Genomic DNA, 22,163 nt, shown 5'->3' with positions numbered 1-22,163 from the left:
TTGAGATCAGCAAATCAATAACCACAACCCAATGGACTTCAAAACAAAGCCTCGAATCTCCAATTTCCTTCTCCAAATGACATATGCATCAAGTCTCGATGAGAGAGAGAAAGCAAGAGAGAAATCCCATATTTTCAACCCTCAAAATAATAACCAGCTGCAACTTTCCCCAAATTGCCCCTGGCTTACAAGCACATTCAGACACAAATTGGATCTTTCCCTCTTGCATCCGAGCCACTTTGACTGTAGACGAGCAATCTTCTTCAATTCTACTGTTATCTCTACCAAAACTCAAAATTTGTATTAACAAATTAGGGTTGAGAAAATTAAGATCTACTGAGGGAGAAGAGATGTGCAGCAAATTAGAGAAAATTCTCTGACTCTCCCACGATAGAAATGCTTGCACAACCGTTGCCCTGTTGTTCCAACCCTAGAAAGTAATGTAGATCAAGTTTCTTTATTGTCCCTAATGGCTAAACTACTCTCTCTCAGTCACTCAATTCTCCATCCTCAGATCTGCCCCAAATAGCCCAGAATGGGAGAAGAAAGAATCCAACATTGAAGCTACACTTTCAAGCAACCCAAACTTAACATTTAGCAAATTTCCATTTTCACAAGGGCTTCCATATGCAAATTCGAGCTGCATAGCCCTTTTGGCCTTGCCCTCATTAAAATAAATGGAGGCATAAATGGAGAAAAGTATATTGGTTGTTGTTGCTAACTTAAGGGTGTGCATGCAGAGTATAGTGCAAAAATGCCAACACGCAGCTTACATATCCTGACCTCTTTTTGCAGCCATCACCAAATAAGTGTCGGACAAGATTTAATCATCCATCAAGAAGACAAAAAGACATCAACTGCCACTCTTGAACATCAGCAGGTGTGCACCATAATTAAACCTCTTAAAATTTGCAAAACTTACATTGCCAGCTCCAGGGAAAGCAGCTTGTGTCGCCGTGAAAAAATCTGTAAAATCAGCCAATATTTGAACAAATGTCAGTCGCAATAGTTTCACAAGTACCAGCTTAATATCCTAGAGTAAAATCAGAGAAAGTTCATGATTTCTGCAAGCAATCAGTAGTAATAGTACGTACATTGACAGTTTCAATTCTAATGCGATTGTTCATGGAAACATTAGCAGCATTCTAAGGCAGAGCTCTCTGAATCACCTTCTATCCATCTTATGACCAGACTGCTAACTGGTGAACATACAATGCTCCTATTTCATCACCACATGGCAGAATGCCCCACGAATACTGACATCACACGCTAATTGTCAGGGTTCAAATAGTTTAAAGTCCTTTGGCTTACTGATCAACCTTCTATGACACTGAAGAAGGATAGAGGATTGCAATTCCTAAGCCAGGGCAGTCTGAGTCTCCAATAGCAGACATGTTAGACGCCATCTCAAACACCAGAGAGCCAACCAGTGAACATTGGATGCCCTACATAGTCATCAGAGCACCTTGTCCATGATGAGAGTAAGTCAGCCTAGTGATTGATCTTCCATATCACTGAAGAAGCATATCAGATTGCAATTTCTAGACCAAGATTATCTCACATGACCAGACAGCTAAACATGGGCCCAGAATGCCCCTACATTGTCACCAGAATGCCTCATCCATACTAGCATCTGGAGCTAAATGTAAGGTCTGAAGAAGAGAGTAGTTTAGCCTAGTGATCGATCTACCATGTTAGTGAAGAAGCATAGAAGATTGCAATTTCTAGGCCAAGGCCTTATCACATGACCAAACTGCTAAACATGAGCATAGAATGCCCCTACATTGTCACCTACCATGTTAGTGAAGAAGCATAGAAGATTGCAATTTCTAGGCCAAGGCCTTATCACATGACCAAACAGCTAAACATGAGCATAGAATGCCCCTACATTGTCACCAGAATGCCTCATCCATGGTGACATCTGGAGCTAAATGTAAGGTCTGATGAAGGGAGTATTTTAGCCTAGTGATCGATCTTCTGTGTCACTGAAGAAGTACAGAAGATTGCAATTTCTAGGCCAAGGCTGTCTCACATGACCAAACAGCTAAATAATGACTTCAGAATGCCCCTACATTGTCACCAAAATGCCTCATCCATAGTGACATCTGGAGCTAAATGTAAGGTCTGATGAAGAGAGTAGTTTAGCCTAGTGATAGATCTTCCATGTCACGGAAGAAGCATAGAAGATTGCAATTTCTAGGCAAAATCTGAAAAAATGTATAACCTTTTCCACAAGAACTGTGTGAGATTTTAGATCACTGGAGTGGATGAACATGGAAGAAAGTTTACACCCCTACATCATCACCAGAATGCCTCATCCACAGTGACATCTGGAGCCAAACGTAGGGCATAATAAAAGAGTAATATTACCTAGCGATCGATCTTCTCAGTCAATAAATGTGAACTTCATGTCTTTAGCACAATCTTTAAACAAAAATTGACACAGCAGTCATTCCAAATGTGAGTGAATTCTTATCATAACCACTGCTTGTAGCTTGCTAAACCAGATTCGCCATTAGTAAAAGGCCATTCGATGTGTTCGACAGTCACTACTCATGGGCAGTTCAAAAATGCTATATATTTGGATTCTTGTATCTGTTCTCTCATGATCAGCATGGGTATCTGATGAAATTTCTCTTTTACAACCCAGTGTATGTAATCATGACAGGTGCCTTAAATTGAGGAATTCAAAGCTTTTTCATATTGATATCATTGTTTACACAAAAAGTAACCCATTGTTGTTGGATGATGCCTTTCATAATTTTCTGGCAAAGCCGCACTTCCACGAGTTCTACCACACAAAAGCATTCACATCCAGGTGTACAAAATGTCTTTTAAGTGGACGGATAAGACTTTTCACCATAACTTTGGTATGAGCTTTAATTTGATTCTCCATTTGTTAAAGAGGAAAGAGGCCTCCTAACATATCACTCGGAACTTTCACCAGTTTTTAGTGGATGTCAAAAAGCATACAGCACATAGCCCACATGCTTCTTGAGAACGTTTCAGATTCCCAGTAACAATCTGTGCCATCTTTCACTGTTTGGCCAGACTGCTAACTGGTTCACATGAAAGAAAGTCCATGCCCCTATAACTGAAACTAAATGGGAGTTCTAGTTGTAAAAAGAATTTTGGCTTAGTGATCATTCCATTTCTTCACTGAGGAAGTAAAGAAGGTTGCAACTTCTAGGCAAGTATCACTTTGACATGTTCTACCCATATACCAGAATTATCAAGTTCAGGACATGGCTTTCTAAAACGTCTCCTAGATCTAACAATTCCACATCAATATTTTTCACTTATAACAAGCTCACATGTGTCACCCAACTTCACCTTTCACAAAGTTCAGGAAATGTTGAAAACATACGTTGCAGTGCAAGCATGGCTTGAAGTCGTACATCCTCATGAAAGTAACCAGCATGCTTTTTGAGAACATTTAAAGTCTCTGGTAAGAAGCTGTGCAGTATTAAGAGAATACATAATGTTATTATATTTGTAATTTTATTATTTTACTATAAAGTAGACTTGCTGCCAATACTAATCGGATACGGTGCAAATGCTGCTTTTGTATGTAATGCAAACAAGCCCAATGCCTGAGTGGCTGCTGCCTTTTCATCCAGGACTCCTGTCCGAACACTGAAATTGCGTACACGTCTGTTATCATAGTTATCCTCATCTGAAGAAACACCTCCAAGTCCATTGGGTATACCACTTTCCTCGTCTGAGTCATCTATGTCTAGAGCTGTCCCATCATCAAGATTACACGATGCTAAAGCCAGTGGCACAATGCGAGGAAGATACTGTAATAAGAAGTCAAGATTAGCTTATGAACACATTGCAATAATTCCCTTGCATTTACACCTTACAAAGTTCTCCATGCCCCCTCCCCCAAATGGCTTCACTCAACACGAGCAAATTCAGCCCACATCTATCAAATGTACAAGAACAACCAACCTGGACTACTCCATCTTCAAGGACCTCTGCAATACTACTCAAAAATCCATGAGTGTACTCACGCAATTCGCTGTAATCTAAGGAATATCCCTGTCACCAGGCATAAACAGTTGAAAGAAGCCAAATGTCATGATTGCAAGAAAGTACTGATCTTCAGATCTTCAGATCTTCAGATTTCCCAAAAGATTCATTTCAGATTACTCAATCAAAAGTATTGACTTCTACTGTGAGAGGTAAAAATAAAGACTCAACTGCAATAGCAGCTTCAATGAAGCCAGGCAATACAGGCTCAATATTTTGACGTCCAACTGCTAATGCAATAATGCCAACCAGTTCTGTTGCCCGCGCTCGGGAGGACAAGTCTTCATCTTTTGTTAGCACCATGAAACCTTTCATCATCTCAAGCACCCGTTCTGCATAAGGAACAAAGGCTAGCTCTGCAGCAGCTGCAGCTGATCCTATTGCAGACTGGTAGAAATTTACAAAAAAAACACCATTATAGAGAGAATAGCAGTCTACCCCACATACCATATCCATTTCCAACTCACATATTGTCAGATAACTCCAAAGAGTCTACTTCAACTCCATTCTTACTAATCATGGTACTTTAGAAAAAAGAAAGATCTCGCTACACCTGTTTTTCTGGTTCTTTATCACCTTCTTAGAAATCATGAGAAAATATAAGAGGCAGATATATTGAGCAGCACAAAAGTACAACATGCAGCATGTGGAACACACCATGCAAGTTTCCTGCAGTTCGCGACAATTACTTTGTAGTGCCTCCAACAGCTTTGCCATGAGAGGCTCAAGATATGGAAGAATTTCTTCTTTCAGATTTTCACAATATGCAGCCAAAGCATAGTAAGCTTTCTCCTGTGAAAGCATGACAAAGAATACATTAATCAGCCTCTGAAACAGATAACAAGAAGCAATCCTTGAACAGCATTTGAAATTAAACTACCTGTACTTCAGCAGAAATGTCACTTAAGACATTGAATATGCATGGAAGTACAGTTTCATAATGTTCGGCAATGTCAGGTTGCAAATGTTCAGCAAATTGACCCAGTGCAAAGCTAGCTCCACCTCTTACAATCTGTTCAGGATCCTGTAAAGCTTGCAATACAAGCCTTAGAATGTCTTTAATCCTTTTTTTCATTATCTCAAAACAGCCCTCAGATATAACACCCAATGCCATGACTGATGCTTCTCTGCAGTTTGAATCAGAAATTCCTGCATTCGCAGCAGCAAACTCAAACACTGGAGGAAACACATGTTTTTTAGGTAGGCTCATTGCCATTGTGTCCAGAACTTCTGCTGCTGCTCTATGGATTGAAAGATCATCTTCATCTTGCTGATTATTCCCTTCAGCAAGGAGAGGGCATATCACCCTTAGTATCGGGTTGACCGCCTTGTACTTCACCAATGTTTTAGGCTTGTATTTCACAAGCCAGGATATAATCTGTATAGCCTGTTAGTGGAACAATGTCAAAGTGTTTACTGGAGACCATCATAATCATTGGGACTTCATTGAAGAGCCTAATTTGTTAAAAAACACATCTGCTACCATTTGGAAACTTACTTGATGCCGCACATTTATGTCAAGCTCTTTGTTGGAGGATACTTCCAAGGCAAACTGAACAATGGCAGAGATAGATGCACCTAACACAGGCACAGGTGATTCCACTAGCTCATCAAATATTTCAAAAGCTATAAGAGCGACTTCCTCATTCCCATTTGCTAAACATTGCCGAGAGACATCCAAAATGTGAGGAATCAATTCCCGGAACTTCAGCTGCATCAATAACAATATGCAATTATTTTGAAGTAATGCAAATGAATATAATAATGTGGTTTTAAAAAAAATGTTGTCCTTGCATAAGGAAAAAGCCACAGGAGCTCACTTAGCAACGTCTCAAAAACTGTGGAAACAGTCAGAACATCTGACTGCTGAGCTTATAAACACACAATTACATACCCAAAACAAAGAATGGTCTCCTTTGCTCTCTTAAAACAGGCTACATCATAACTCTTAAATAGGCTGCATTATAACCTTCTCTAAAGGAAAATGGTCGTAAAACATAATAAATCAATTCCAAACAACAGAAATAGGTTTCAACTCGCAGGTACTACACCAGTGTCTCACCACTTCTGCTTCACTGTCTATGCAGCCTACAAGAGCACCAACTGCCCTGCATATAAAAGCAGATTTGGTGAACCAGAATCAGCACTGCCAAACATGCAAACAAAGAAAGAGTAAGATTAGTTATATTTGACAAAAGCCACTCACTTCAGTGCTGCCACCCTTACACGAGTACTTTCAGGATCTTGCAAGCCCTTCACAAAGATTGTTTGCAATGTTGCAAAATGTGGCTTGAGGACATCGCCAATGGTCTCTGTAAGTGAACTGAACAGTATAAGGGCAACCTGAGTCAAAATAAACATCAGCTTTTTACATGACTAACTTTATGTTAGCAATGTTTCTAACAATCTACTTCTCGTACTTCCACAATAATCATGACATCACATTCTTGCAACTGCTATCAAGAAATGAAAACACGTTACACTTAACACTGATATATTCCACTGCCTCCGAATGCATGGTGGTTTGCACCTGTTACCACAACCCACAACCATGGCCCTGAAAAGCACTACATATTTTGTCCTCCCATCATGGCCAGCTAAATTCTAAGGGTCCTCCATTGATTAGATATCCAATCCATCAGCCAACAAAATCAGTGAGTTAATGGCATCCTTGAACATACAGACAAGAGATTTATAATCTTGCCAAAATCATATCTTAGTGTGAGTACACAGTGAGAAGGGATGAAAGGAAAACAGAGAGAAGAAAATGTGCAAGATGACGAATGAAACAAAACTCAAGTCTAGCAACAGCCCCTGCATATGTGCCTTAATGTCCACAAGAGCACCAAACTCTGAAAGGCAGAGATGCAGAAATCTGACTGAGGATAGAGAAGAAAGAAAACAGTGGTGGCTGGAGATAACTACTGCAGCAGGATATGGAGGGGAACACGGACTGTAGGAACCCTGTCAGCAATAACTACTGCAGCAGGATATGGAGGGGAACACGAACTGTAGGAATCCTGTTGCCTCTTGTAGAAGGAAAGGGATGACTGCTGATGTGCAATGTGGGCTTCCTTGGAGAGGATGGAACAGAACTGAAAAGCCATGTATAGAACAGGAACCGTAATTTCCAACTGATGTGAATATGATTAATGCTACTGTCAACAGAGAAAGACTGACCCACAAAGACCGTATTAGAGCTCGAAAATTCCTCGCCACACCCTGGCTAATGCTCACAAACAGCAGATTAACACAAAAGAAGACACAGGAATGTATGTTTGCTAATACCCCCTCTCATTTCCTAGGTGTGGCCAGAGGCCAAAGAAATAAAGAATCCAATGGAAGATCAGAACATGTCAATGTTGATGTAGTCCATCGAGGAAGAAAACCCAGCCAAATGGCAAGACCCCCAGCTAGGGATTGCACCATCAGTGTCCATCACATCACCAATATTGGTATCCCCCTCTAAAAGAGATAGGGGATCCAAGGCAACCACTAAAGGAGATGGTGGGGGATGGGATGGAGCCTGTGGGATGGATGGTAGCTTGATGAATGAGGCAAATAGGAGATGCCGAAGAGGACCCTACTCAAAAGAAGGGAAATGCGCTGCTGTGAAAGCCCATGCTCTTGACAACTCTCCACAAAATGGTGCCTGAGGTATCATCCTCCACAATGACAGCTTCCTTGGTGAAGATAACCAAAGTAACGAGACCAATAAGGCCATAGTCTAAGGAAAGACATAAGCCTAAAACGGGAACATGGTGGAGTTTGAGCCTTTTAGTGGTGAACAAGATAGGCTGAATGCACTTGTTTTTATTCAGCAGTTTGATGCACCCTATTCGGGAGGCAACTTCACAAAGGCATCTAAGATACGCAAGGCAGCCACATTCTTGAAGGGAAATGCATTGCAATGGTGGTCTACACTCCTTATTCAAGGGAAGTCACCTACCACTTGGATCCAGTTCAAGCAAATGTTTACCTCAAATTGATTGACAAGTACCTTTGAAGTAGACATTATGACAGCTTGGAATCAGTTGAATTCCAAAGACTGCAAGAACTTGGATTAGTATAATAAGAAATTTTGGGATGCATTGCTGCCAGTTACTTCTTATCGCACAGTACCCCTCGTGAGCAGGTGGAGAAGTATATTTGTGGTTTGCCAAAGGGTGTTCGGGATTTTTGCATTAAGTCCACTGTTTCCAACATGTCTCAGTTTATCGAGACTGCTACTACAGCCGACACATTGCTGCATGGAAAGGATGCAAGATTCCATAATGATGATGGCAAGTCACATGTCAAAGAGGCAAAGGCTGAGAAAAAGGGTAAATCTGAAAACAAAGCTGAAGATCAGGGCAGATCTGAAAATAGGCTTGAAAAGAGGAACAGATCGCCGAGAAAGAGTGGAAAAAGTGATGCACGACGTAAGGAACTGATGGCTGCAAATAAATGCTATATTTGTGAACAAGAAAGGCATATGGCACGCAGCTATCCTAATAAACAAGCAGCTAAAAAGGACGATTATAAGGGAAAGAACGGTAAAACCTATTGGTTTAGTGCTTGATGTAGTGGCAGATGAGGCCAATCAAGATAGTACTGAACTTTGCAGGACATGCGCAAAATTAGAGATCAACATGCATAATGTTGCCATGGTCAAATTTCATCCCTCTTGATGTGGCAACCCATTTAGGCATCAGAGAGGATGAGATGGGGCCCATGGGTGAGATTGGTATGGCATGCAAGGGACATGCAGAGTTGGTCACTCCTATCATTGGAAAGCTTTGTTTGTACATTCAAAGTTATGTGGATAACAGAGAATTCTTTATTGCTCCATTGGAAGGATGTGATGTCTTAGTATGTATGCCTTGGTATCATCGTGTGCATGCAGTGATTGATACTCACGATAAGATTGTAACCCTCTTCCATAGAGGCAAAGTTCATACTTTGGATGTAAAATTGAAAGGGAAATTTGTCCATGTTGTATCTACTTCTACTATTTTCAAAGTAATGAATAATCATCTTTCAACTTACTAAGAGAGCAACTGATCATCATAGACATGCTTTGCACTTTGCAGAGAGCGATTATGTATTGCTACAATTTGAAAAGGGGCACGGCTGAAAAAGATGAAGGGCAAAGATCAATTGTATCCAAAGCTGCCTATGAGATACTATGGGCCATTTCAAGTGTTGGACGAAGGGAAAAGAGTGCGCAATGGAGTGCAAGATTGAGGCACAATCTATAGAGCTGAGAGTTAGAGAGAGTGAACGCAAAGATAGGTGTACCAGATCATGATGATACACAAAGAATAAAAGAATGTATTTATATGTTAGGGTAAAATAAGGGTGTGTTCACACCCATATGACTATATACACAGAGACGAAGGGACTTTACACCCAACAACCTCCCACTTAAAGGCCCAAAGTGGTACCTTTATGCTAACCAACTCCCACTAGACGAGTGCAATGCTCATGCTGAGCCTTTGCAAGACACTTAGTGAGAACATCTGCAAGGTTATCTTGGGTTTTGACCTTAGTCAGGTCAACGTGACAAGATCATCATCCAAAACCTATCGAATGAAGTGATACCGAACATCTATGTGTTTGGTACATGCATGGAATATGGCATTTTTAGCCAGACATACTGCACTCTGGCTATCACAATCAAGCACTGGAGTATATGAAGGAATACCAAAATCCTTGACCAGACAGCCAAGCCAAATAGCTTCCTTAGAAGCTTCTGTGACTGAAATATATTCAGCTTCTGTAGTACTCAGTGCCACAATTCTCTGCAATCTTGAACACCAAGAGATAGCACCACTAGCCAAAGTAAAAACATACCCACTGGTAGATATCCTAGTCTCAAGATCCCCTACCATGTTTGAATCACAAAATCCTTGCAACTCTAGTGTACTCTTTCCATAGCATGTACACTTTTCTTGTGTACTTTTCAAGTATCTGAAGATACATTTCACTGCTTCCCAATGTGGCTTGCCAGGGTTAGACATGAATCTACTAACAACTCCCACTGCATGAGCAATGTCAAGGCGAGTTGCAACCCTCGTATACATCAAAGACCCACAAGCTGATGCATAAGGTATACCCTTCATATGGCACTAGATTGTATCATCCTTAGGTTAATCTGCTTTGCTAAGCTTTGTATGTGCCGGTAAAGGCACACCAAGCAACTTAGGATCAGCCATATTAAACCTATAAAGTACTTTGCTGATAAACTTGTCCTGTGAGAGAAACAACAAACGCTGCCCTCTATCTCTTTTAATGCGCATGCCCAAAATGTATTCAGCTGCCCCCAAATCTTTCATGGCGAAGGCTGAACTCAGCTGCCTTTTAAGAGCATTCAAAGTACTCTTATGTTGTCCTGCAATCAGCATGTCATCCACACATAAAACCAGCACTATAAGGCTTCCATCATCAGCCTCTTTAGTGTATAAGCAATGATTAGCATGACTGCGTTTAAATCCATGGCTGAGCATAAAGGTATCAAATTTTTTGTACCTAGGGGCTTGTTTCAGCCCATATAAGCTTTGTTTCAGCTTACAAACCAAATGCTCTTTTCTTGGAATGGAAAATCCTTCTAGCAACTTCATGTGCAGCTCTTCATCCAAGTCACCGTGAAGAAAAGCAGTCTTCACATCCATCTAATCCAACTCTAAATCCAAGGATGCAATGAGAGCAAACAAAACACGGAGCATAGTCATCTTCACCACTGGTGAAAAGACCTCCTATAAGTCTATTCCTTCCTTCTATGTATAGCCCTTAGCAACCAGCCGTGCCTTGAACTTTGACTTCCCACCAATACATTTCACTTTGTTAACCCATTTATTAGGAATAGCTTTCCTATCCTTGGGCAAAGATACAAGCTCCCATGTGTTATTTGCATATAGAGACTTCATCTCTTCTTGCATAGCAAGCTTTCTCTTTCTCTTGTTTTCACATGACTATGAAACCAACCTTCCTTCTCGGATAGGGTGGTTTAACCTGATTAAGCACTTAATTACAGCAATCAGCAAATGAACATAAACTGAAATGCTCACTTTACCTTCGTAATCTTAGACAGTGGACACCTTGTTGGCCCGAAAACCGGAGCTCCTTTCGGTATTTTTTTAATTTCAATTGCTAATGGATAAATTACAAGCCAAGATTTCACGATCTCCTTGGCTGATCCAAAATCCCCTTCCTGTTCCAATAATCGACAAAGCATTCGGGCAAATTGCCCCTTGATTTTCACCCAGGACTTGCTCTAATGGAACCCCAACTGGTCAAATGTTACCCCAAATTCACAATAGATGCGCTGGCATCTGAAATCCTCACAATTCCACGAATTTCCGGTGTTGATTTCAGTGTACAATGCCTTTGACTGATGGCACGGGTCCCAAGGTGACTGCTAAACCCTAATTATTGCTATAATTTAGGGTTTACAACAGTAAACTCTCTGTTGTCCACCAAATTTGGCTGTACTCTGCTACCAATGGCTAAGAATTACTGAGAATGCTTGAGCATAGACTGGAGAAGATGAGAGAATGCTATAGAGAGAGAGAAAATCAGCTGAAATGTATCTTTTGATTCGTAGCTCTAATGACAAATCTAATGGCACCAACAACTTCAAAAGGAGGGTAAAACACCAGCTCCGCTAGCAAGCCCTCCTCTTCTACCGCCGCCTCCCTTGAGGCAGAAGAGAAAACCTTCTGCCCCCTGTCCTGTCATGGTGCGCGATCAATCGTCGTCACCTCTCAGAGCCAAATCTGATCACCTCCTCTCCCTCCACCAAGCTCCCCAAATGGCTGCAATCCACTTCCACCACACTCCAACAACCTTCTCCTTAGTTGCATGGGAAAGTTTTGCCAAGTGGCGGTCTTCCTAATACATTTTCAGCCATTAAATTAATTTTTTAAAATTAATTAATTCTAAAAATTAATTTCAGCCCTTTTGACCTTGCCCAAAATTAAACATGCCCATCTGTAATGAAATTGGCTAGGCCATTTGCAACTTGGAGTGGTTCCTAACCTCTATTGACCCTTAGACTAGCATTAATTAATGCTAGTCCCTAGTGTCATCACTAACACTTAATGGCCAAACAATTGTTTTAGGGTCCAACCTGGCACCAACTGACCACCAAAACCCAATTGACATAACTTAACACAACTTTTGTCTTTAACACCCACTGCATCCGCAGGGTCCTTGGCCCGTTCCCATGAAATAACTGCCATGTGCATCACATGTGCTGAACAACCTTGCACATTTGATTAATAACTTAATCAAATGCTACTAGTAAGATTAAAGCATCTCAAAATTTCACGTCCCCGTGACAGACCTCTCCCTTGAAAACCTTGCAATGGTCCTCGATTGCACTGCATTGGGCCAAAGCAAAAGTATATTGCACTGGAATTTCAATTTGGCATGACAGTCACCACAACATTGGCCAGTGTTGTCAAACCGTTGCATATGCGCAAAACTTATTGAAAATTTCCAGCCAGCAAAACATAATAGAAAACTGAAAAACAGTCCAAAACTGTTGCTAGAAACCATTGGATGCATCCATAACTCGTGTTTCTCAACCGTTCTGACTTCAAAACCACAGTAAAGCATATTCTCAACATAAACCATGGCTGAAACTCTCAATGACATTCGTTTACATGCGGCTGTCCATGGAATCAGCTGTAAACCATTAAAAATTGAGCATGACCTGATCATAAACTGATCATGGACTGATATGAGAACTGATCACAAATGGCTGCAAATGTGACTCCAAACTAATGACAAGCTGATGGTAAAAAACTAATGCAAAACTGATCCCAAAGTGATCATAAACGGTTCTCAAACTAATCAAAAATTGAGCTAAAACTAATCAGAAATTGATCTCAAAATTGAGGCAAAAACTCATGCCAAACTCGTCCAAAAACTCATGCATAAGTATAGTCTCAGAGCCGCGGTGACAACCATACTCATATACATGTATCTCACACTGACTAGTACACCGAGTAGTGACCTCATGGCAGACATACTGTCAGCACAGTACCTTGGATGCATCCTAAATACATCCGAGATCCACTACATACGAGAGCTGTCCAAAACCGGTGGAGTGGAAGTGCTACCTCCCCCTTGAGCATCAGGCAATGCTCCGAACCCCCGCTCTGCTGAACCTAAGTAAGCTTGATCCAAACTCGGCTCTAACTGAAAGGCATCGAGATAAAGTTGCAACAACTGAGGATGGTCTACCAAGTCATCCTCTTCCATCCATTTTGCATCCATTGGTGAATAGTTTTAAAACTTCACCAAACATCTTCTGGAAAGTTTACCTCTGAACTTCCTTTGCTTATGTGCCAAAATCTGCTCGGGTACCAAGATCTCATCTAGTTCCTCAACCTCTGGCTGAATTTCAGCAGATACATCTTCTAGTACATAACCACGAAAAGGTCTCAACAAACTGACATGAAAGGCATTGTGTATCCGCCAATGTGGAGGTAATTTCAGTCGATATGCAGCATCGCTAATCTTTTCCAACACTAGAAAGGGCCCATAGTATCTCATGCTTAACTTCGGATACAACCTCTCTCTTCCCTTTATCTTTTTCAGCCTTGCCTTTTCGAAGCGCAACAATACATAATCAACCTCTACAAACTACAAAGCACATCTATGGTGATCAGCTGCCCACTTCTGCTTGTCCTGTGATCTCTAAAGTGCATACTTTATCTTTGCATAGGCTACATCCAAGCTTTCCACAAAGCGATCAGCCTCAAAGATCTTATCCTTGGTGTGCAAAATAGATGGAACCTTCTTGCTACCCTCAACCACCTCAAATGGAGCCTTGCCAGTGGAACTATGCACCATATTGTTGTATGTAAACTCAACCAATGGCAAATATTGCTCCCACTGTGTCTTGTGGTCTGAAACATAGCATCTCAAAAGATCCAACACTGTGGAATTTGCTTCCTCAGATTGACCATCTGTCTGCGGATGGAAGGATGATGAGAATTTCAGCGTGGTACCCATATTCTCAAACAACACCTTCCAGAATGCACTGGTCATCCGAGGGTCTCAATCATTGATGATCGACTCAGGCATACCATGATACTTGAAAATGTGCTTCATAAATAATCGTGCCATATGATCAACCTTTATCTTCTTCCTCATCGGAATGAAATGGACTTGTTTGCTAAACCTACAAATAATAGTCCATATCCCATCATTCCCTGTAGGTGTCCTAGGAAACTCAAAGATAAAGTCCATAGCAATGCTCTGCCAAGGCCTATCTGGAATAAGCAAGGGCTGCAACAAGCCCGACATCTTTTGCCTATCATGCTTTACCTTCTGACATATGATGCATGCCCTAACATACTTCTCTACATCATGCCTCAAAGCTGGCCAATAAAAGAAATGCTCCACTGCCAAGGCCTATCTGGAATAGACAAGGGCTGCAACAAGCCCGACATCTTTTGCCTATCATGCTTTACCTTCTGACATATGATGCATGCCCTAACATACTGCTCTACATCATGTCTCAAAGCTCGCCAATAAAAAAAATGCTCCACTGCTTTGACTATGGCATCAATATCTCTGTGTCTTACATACAGAGGAGCATGACTTTCAATGATCACTCTAAGCCTCAACTGCTTTTAACACACAGTAGTCCATGCCTCATCAAAAATCCATCCCTTAGCATAAAATGATCATGCCTTTGGCCATTGCAAAGCTGATCATAAACATTAGCAAAGTCCAAATCAGCAGCATATTGCTCTTTCATGGCATACAACTCAATGTGATAAACCATAGTAACGGCTAAAATTTATGGCTTACATAACAGTGCATCAACCACAACATTCTTTTTACCATCAATGTGTACAATCTGAAAATGAAACATAGAGAGAAAATTTACCCATCTCATATACTTCTCTAACAACTTTGTTTACGTCAAAAAGTACCTCAAAGTCTGATGGTATGTCTGCACTGTAAAATCAGCCCCCAATAAATAATGTTTCCACATAAACAATACATGAATTACAGTCAAGAGCTCTTTCTCATAAACTTGTAAATTCCTCTCTGCACCATGGAGAATTCGGCTCTCATAAGCCACAACTCAGTCATCTTGCATAAGAACAGCCCCAATGCTGTTACCACATGCATCACACTGAACCACAAATGACTTCCTTAGATCAAGCCACACAAGCACACGATCTGAACTCGTCTTTTCCTTCAACTTTTCGAATGCTGAAATTTCCATTGTTGTCCATCTAAATGGCACATCTTTCTTTTGCAAAGCATGCAATGGAGATGCAATTTCAACAACCCACGTACATATTTCTTGTAGTAAGAACATAAACCCAAGAAGTTGCGGATCTCATGAACATTCTTCAAAGCTGGCATGAACGTATTGCTTCAACCTTAGCAGGGTCCATACAAATACCATCAGCCGATACAATATGTCCCAAGAAGTGGATTTCATGCAATAAGAATTCACTCTTCTTGTCATTGATAGCTAACCTATGCTTACGTAGCTCATTGAAAACAATGTCCAAGTGCTTTCTATGCTCCGTCTCATTCTTTGAATAGACAATCATGTCATCAAAGAAAGTACCCACAAATGCTCTATATGGCCGAAAGATGCGATCCATCATCCGATTAAAAGTCGCAAGAGCATTCGTAAGTCCAAAAGGCATGACAAGAAATTCATACAACCCAAAAGATGTCCTAAAAGCTATCTTAGACACATCCTCCACTCTAATGCGTATCTGATAATACCCACTTTTCAAATCTGTACAGTTGAATATTGCTGCCCCCTGCAATCTATCCATAACATCATCGATCCGAGGGATCCAAAAGCGGTTCTTTATCGTGATCTTGTTCAGAGCATGATAGTCAATGCACATACGCCATGAACCATCCTTTTCCTGCACCAAAAGCACTGGAGAACAAAAAGGAGATGAGCTGGGCTAAATTGATCCTTTTTCTAACAGCTTATTTACCTAACTCATTATCTCCTCATGTTGGGCTGCATTGACTCTATAGGGTGGTTTATTAGAAGGGCTACTTCCAAGGATAAGATCTATGCCATGATCTTCGGGTCTTTCAGGTGGTAGTTACCCTGGAAGTAACTAAGAGAAGCAATTAGCATACATTTTTAGAAATGACATGCGATCCTTCTCTAATTTAGACATATTCTCAACATTCTCGCTATCATCCTTATCCTTAATAAAAACTAAATATGCTAAAAGATGATTTTTCATTACTTTAGAAATAGCAGCTGCAGATTCAACAAGGACAGATTCCCCTTTTAACTTTTCATCAAGTATGAGTGTCTTTCCCTTATGTTAAATGGTGATCTCTTTTGCATATGAATCAATCACTGCATGCATACAATGGCACCATGGCATACCAAGCAACACATCACAACCTTCAAGTGGAGCAATGTAAAACTCTTCGATGTTCACATATCCCTGTATGTGCAACCGAAGCTTTCCAATGAATGGTGTGACAGGTTCTGCATGACCCTTACATGCCATTCCAACTTCCCGCATGGCTCCCATCTCATCCTCTTTGATGCCTAGACGAGCTCCCATGTCAGTAGAGATGAAGTTGGCTCATGCACCATTATCAAAGAAGATCAATACATGCTGATCCCTAATTTTGCCCCATGCTCTGCACAACTCAATACCATCATCATTGGGCTGATCATTAACAACATCGCGCACCAATCCCACTGATGTTTTGGATCTTTTATCCTTAGGATCTCCCTGATCTTCTGATTTTGCAGCTTGCTGCTTATTGGGACAGTTCTTTGCAATATGACCCTCCTATTCACAAATAAAGCATTTATTTGCAGCCATCAATACCCTACGTTGTGCCAATGTTTCCGAGCCCTTTCTTTGCTGTTTTGAAATCTTTTCAGGCTAGTTTTCAAATATGCCCCTTTTCTCAACCTTAAACAACTTTTTATTCGGCTTCTCCCCGCTCTCTTGGAAGCCCAAATCCTTTCCACACAGCAAAGTATCGGTTGTAGCAACAATCTCTATGAGCTAAGACATGCTAGATACGGTGGATTTTATGCAAAAATCCCTGATTCCTTTGAACAGCCCACATACATATTTTTCCACTTGCTCATGAAGGGGTACGGCACAATAAGAAGTGACGGGCAGCAATGCATCCCAAAACTTCTTATTGTATTGCTCTAAATTCTTGCATTCCTTTGCATCAAGCTTGTTCCAAGCTGTCATGATGTCCACCTCAAAGGTACTAGTCAACCAATTCGATGCAAAAATTTGCTTCAATTGTACCCATGTTGACGGTGCTCTACCTTGCATCAAGAGCGTGGACCACCACTGCAATGCATTCCCCTTCAAAAAAGTCGCTGCCTTTCGAATCTTAGAGAACTCGGTGAAGTTTCCCCCTAAATAGTCTGCATCAAACTATTGAATGAAGGTCAAAGCTTTCAACCTATCTTGTGCACCACTGAATGACTCAAACTTCACTGCTTTTCCACCCTCATCATAGTCTTTTGCTTCCCCTTTGGGAGTCAAGTTGTCATACACTAGCTGCTGCAAAAAGGGTGCATTTGCTGTATTTACATCATGACTAAGCCCAAATGAAGCATTTGCATGACTAGCAATCATTCCTTGAGCCCCATAAGCCCCATAGCTACCAACTGTTTAGCTTCATTGGCTTCTTTAGGAGCTTCAAGTGAAGGATTTGGCACTACCTTCCGTGCACCTTGCTGTCCCAAAGGTGTAGAAGTTGACTTCTTTTTCTTGCCTTGTTGTCCGTCTTCGGAGCATTCAAAAATCGGGTGAACTGAGGATCCTTTGCCAATTCAGCAAAGAGATTTGCTGCTGTCCTCATCCAATTCTTGAACTGGTCATCAAATTCCTATTCACTTTGCTGGTCATCTACCTCATGACGGCTTGAAGGCCCTGCATCTTCCCCAACAGCAACATTTTCAGCTTGTTGTCCATCATGAGAGCCTTGTCCAAGATTAGGCATTGCATTTCCTTCATTCCCATGAGAATGTCCATACTGAGAGGTATCTTCACTGCTTGATTCCATCTCACTGTATAAAGACATGTTGCTGATTTCTCAGCTAAGCACAGAAATCAGCACTAGCACAAAGCTTTGCCTTGCAATCAGGTGCCTCGGGCTCACCAAATCAAGAGATTGAGTGATTATCCCGACAATGGAACCATGAAACCAACCCTCCTTCTCGGATAGGGTGGTTTAACCTGATTAAGCACTTAATTACAACAATCAACAAATGAACATAAACTGAAATGCTCACTTTATCTTCATAATCTTGGATAGTGGACACCCTGTTGGCCCCAAAACTAAAGCCCCTTTCGGTATTTCTTTAATTTCAATTGCTAATGGATAAATAACAAGCCGAGATTTCACAATCTCCTTGGCTGATCCAAAAACCCCTTGCTGTTCCAATAATCAGCAAAGCATTCGGGCAAATTGCCCGTTGATTTTCACCCAGGACTTGCTCTAATGGAACCCCAACTGGTCAAATGCTGCCCCAAATTCACAATAGATGGGCTGGCATCTAGAATCCTCACAATTCCACAAATTTCCAGTGCTGATTTCAGTGTACAATGCCTTTGACTAATGGCACGGGTCCCAAGGTGGCTGCTAAACCCTAATTACTGTTGTAATTTAGGGTTTACAACAGTAAACTCTCTGTTGTCCACGAAATTTGGTTGTACTCTGCTACCAATGGCTGAGAATTACTGAGAATGCTTGAGCATAGACTGGAGGAGATGAGAGAATACTGTAGAGAGAGAGAAAATCGGCTGAAATGTATCTTTTGATTCGTAGCTCTGATGACAAATCTGATGGCACCAACAGCTTCAAAAGGGGGGTAAAACACCAGCTCTGCCAGCTCTGCTGACGAGCCCTCCTCTTCTACCGCCGCCTCTCTTGAGGCGGAAGAGAAAACCTGCTGCCCCCTGTCCTGTCGCGGCACGCGATCAGTCGTCGTCGCCTCTCAGAGTCAAATCTGATCACCTCCTCTCCCTCCACCAAGCTCCGAATGGCTGCCATTCCACTTCCACCACCCTCCAATAGCCTTCTCCCTAGTTGCATGGGAAAGTTTTGCCAAGTGGCAGCCTTCCTAATGCATTTTCAGCCATTAAATTAATTTTTCAGAATTAATTAATTCTGAAAATTAATTTCAGTCCTTTTGACCCTGCCCAAAATTAAACATGCCCATCTATAATGAAATTGGCTAGGCCATTTGCAACTTGGAGTGGTTCCCAACCTCTGTTGACCCTATGCTAGTCCCTAGTGTCACCACTGACACTTAATGGCCAAACAATTGCCCTAGGGTCCAACCTGGCACCAACTGACCACCAAAACCCAATTGGCATAACTTAACACAACTTTTGCCTTTAACACCCACTGCATCCTCAGGGTCCTTGGCCCATTCCCGTGAAATAATTACCATGTGCATCACATATGCTAAACAACCTTGCACATTTGATTAATAACTTAATCAATGTTACTAGCAAGATTAAAGCATCTCAAAATTTCACGTCCCCGTGACATGACTGTGCCTCTTTAAATGTCTGAGGCTAACCACTATCAATCAACAAAATGCAATCCAAAGATGACTGAAACCTCTGTGGCTGCCTTCTGACACGTGTAGACCTTCTTACCCAATGATCTGTATTATCAAGTAGTGGGCCTACATCCTGAGGAATGTGCACACCATCACCAGATGGCTGATTTTCAACATTTTCTTGCTGCTGTAATCTGTTTTCAACATGTTCTTCTTGCTATCCTATTTCATCTTGTGCATCTAATTGCTGTCCATGATCTTCTAGCTATAGCACAATAGGTTGCTGCTCATTTTCAGTATCAAAAGGGACAAAACTTTCAGCTAATGGCTGCTAAATGGCTGGCTGTTCATGCTGAAATTTGACCTTCTTTTTGTCAAGATCACGATTTATAGCATTTTTCAGCAACTTTGCCTCATTAAATACTACGTCTCGGCTGCCTAATATCTTCATGCCCTGAGGAAGCCAAACTCTATAACCCATCTCTCCCTCATCTCCATATCCCATGAAGATGCCCTTGATGTATTTCATGTCTAGTTTTGTCCTCTGTTCTACATGTACATGCACAAAGGCATCACAACCAAAGACACGCAAATGGTCATATGAAGCAAGTTTGCCAAACCAAACCTCTTCAAGAATGTCATTTTCCAATGCATGATTGGGAGAGAGATTGCATATATGAACTGCAGTTTTAAGAGCCTCTCCCCAAAACTGCTATGGGAGATTAGCTGTGGACAGCATGCATCTGACTCTCTCACAAAGTGTGCAATTAAATCTTTCAACCACGCCATTTGATACAAGATTATAAGGGGCTGTCAACTCCCTCTTAATGCAATGCATCTCACAAAACTTATTAAATTCATTTGAGACATACTCACCCCCATTATCTGTTCTTATGGCTTTCAACTTAAGCCCTTTCTATGTGGTAACCAAAGGATGAAACTTTTTAAAAGCATCCAACACTTCCTTTTTGCTCATAAGTCCATACACCCATGACTTTCTACTGAAATCATCATCCCCCATATGAATTAACAAGCATAGTGCACACATCAGAGTATACTAAGTCAAGAGCATTAGATTTCTTAACGACACTAGAGTGATAAGGAGACTCACTTGTTTTCCATATAAGCAATCATTACAAAATTCGAGACCAGAGCCTTTTACATCAAATCTCCCTAAAGAGGAGAGAACCTAAAGGTCTTTCTGGCTCATATGACTAAGTCTTTTGTACCAAAGCTCCATCTGTGAATGGACTTCAGCCACAACCAAGAACTTGCCAGGTAATGCTTTACAATGCAAGTAATATAAAGTTCCCATTTTGCTACCTTTAGCAATCAACATAGAGCCCTTATGGACCTTCCAAGACCCACCACCAACGGTAGTAAAATACCCTTTAGCATCAAGCTGCCCAACTGATAGTAGACTTTTCTTTATGCCAGGTACAAATCTAACATCCTGCAAAATCAACTCTTGGCCATTTTCAAGGACCAAGTGAATGGTCCCAACACCCTCTATCTCACATGCATAGTTATTACCCAAGTAAACCTTGCCTAGGCAACTTGCAGTGTATTCAGAAAATGACTCCAAAGAGAGGGTAACATGAAAAAAGGAACCGATGTCCACTATCCATGATTGTGACAACCCATCATAAGCTAAAAGTAAGGCATCAATTACCTCCTTTTTGGTGATGTACATATCACCTGTTACTGCCATAATATTTGCATCATTACATGAGGCTACAACAAGTATCTCTTTAGTGTCAGGAAGCTCTTCAATGACCACAATAAATGCAATATTTGCCTTTGCAACTTCTTTTGAGAGAGAGCTATCATCATTTTTCTTATTATCCTTCTTTTTCTTACCTTGCTGTTTCTTTCTTTCTTGCTCTTTCTTGAAGTACCGGCAATCAAGCTTTTTATGCCCTTTACGCCCACACTGATAGCATGTAACATCCTATTGTTTGCCCTTGCTTTTGCTTCTGCTTTTTCCTTTACTGGTTGCATTACCCCTCTTTTCAAACCTACCTCTTACATGGTAAGCTAAGCCACTGCTTTCACCACTAGACTTTCTTTTGATTTCTTCATAAAAGATTGAACCTCTAACAGCATCAAAAGTCAAAGCGGGGTTGTTGCTAAGTGACACAACCAAAGATTCCCAACTGTCGGACAAAGCCATCAATAAGAAAATAGCTTTCAATTTATCATCAAAAGCCGTCAAACCAGAGTCCTGCAATTGACTCAAAACCCCTGTGAAAGTACTCAAATGCTCAGATGTTGGCTTAGACTCATCCAACTCCATGTTCACAAGTTTACGCATAAGATGCACTTGTTTCACAGAAGTTGTATTTTCATAAGTATCTTTAAGCTTTTTTCATATAGCATAACCTATATCATCAAAAGCCGTCAAACCAGAGTCCTGCAATTGACTCAAAACCCCTGTGAAAGTACTCAAATGCTCAGATGTTGGCTTAGACTCATCCAACTCCATGTTCACAAGTTTACGCATAAGATGCACTTGATTCACAAAAGTTGTATTTTCATAAGTATCTTTAAGCTTTTTTCATATAGCATAACC

The 22,163-nt window shown here is 41.1% G+C and overlaps 1 protein-coding gene across 5 annotated transcripts in view; it reads right to left on the bottom strand.

The window, feature by feature from the left end:
* The window catches only part of LOC148014907 (ARM repeat superfamily protein), a 65,228-nt gene that overhangs the window by 5,059 nt on the left and 38,006 nt on the right, over window positions 1-22,163 (bottom strand). For 4 of the 5 annotated variants that reach the window (XR_015688295.1, XR_015688294.1, XM_087664908.1 and 1 more), the window contains exons 4-13: window positions 6,242-6,378; window positions 6,098-6,143; window positions 5,534-5,746; window positions 4,916-5,422; window positions 4,693-4,827; window positions 4,207-4,422; window positions 3,955-4,044; window positions 3,550-3,800; window positions 3,368-3,456; window positions 923-966 (exon numbers count right to left, since the gene is read on the bottom strand). Coding sequence is in view for 3 of the 5 variants with exons in the window: in XM_087664908.1 (XP_087521034.1) it covers window positions 923-966; window positions 3,368-3,456; window positions 3,550-3,800; window positions 3,955-4,044; window positions 4,207-4,422; window positions 4,693-4,827; window positions 4,916-5,422; window positions 5,534-5,746; window positions 6,098-6,143; window positions 6,242-6,378 (1,728 nt within the window). In the remaining 2 variants the exon portion in view is untranslated. The remainder of the gene's footprint in view (window positions 1-922; window positions 967-3,367; window positions 3,457-3,549; window positions 3,801-3,954; window positions 4,045-4,206; window positions 4,423-4,692; window positions 4,828-4,915; window positions 5,423-5,533; window positions 5,747-6,097; window positions 6,144-6,241; window positions 6,379-22,163) is intronic. The other variant, XM_087664907.1, reaches the window with a different exon arrangement.

This window comes from Lygodium microphyllum, chromosome 24, assembly GCF_053477565.2.
Source record: "Lygodium microphyllum isolate KBCC chromosome 24, Lygodium_microphyllum_v1.1.10, whole genome shotgun sequence".
Lineage (NCBI taxonomy): Eukaryota > Viridiplantae > Streptophyta > Polypodiopsida > Schizaeales > Lygodiaceae > Lygodium > Lygodium microphyllum.
This window is presented reverse-complemented; position numbering and strand designations above follow the sequence as displayed.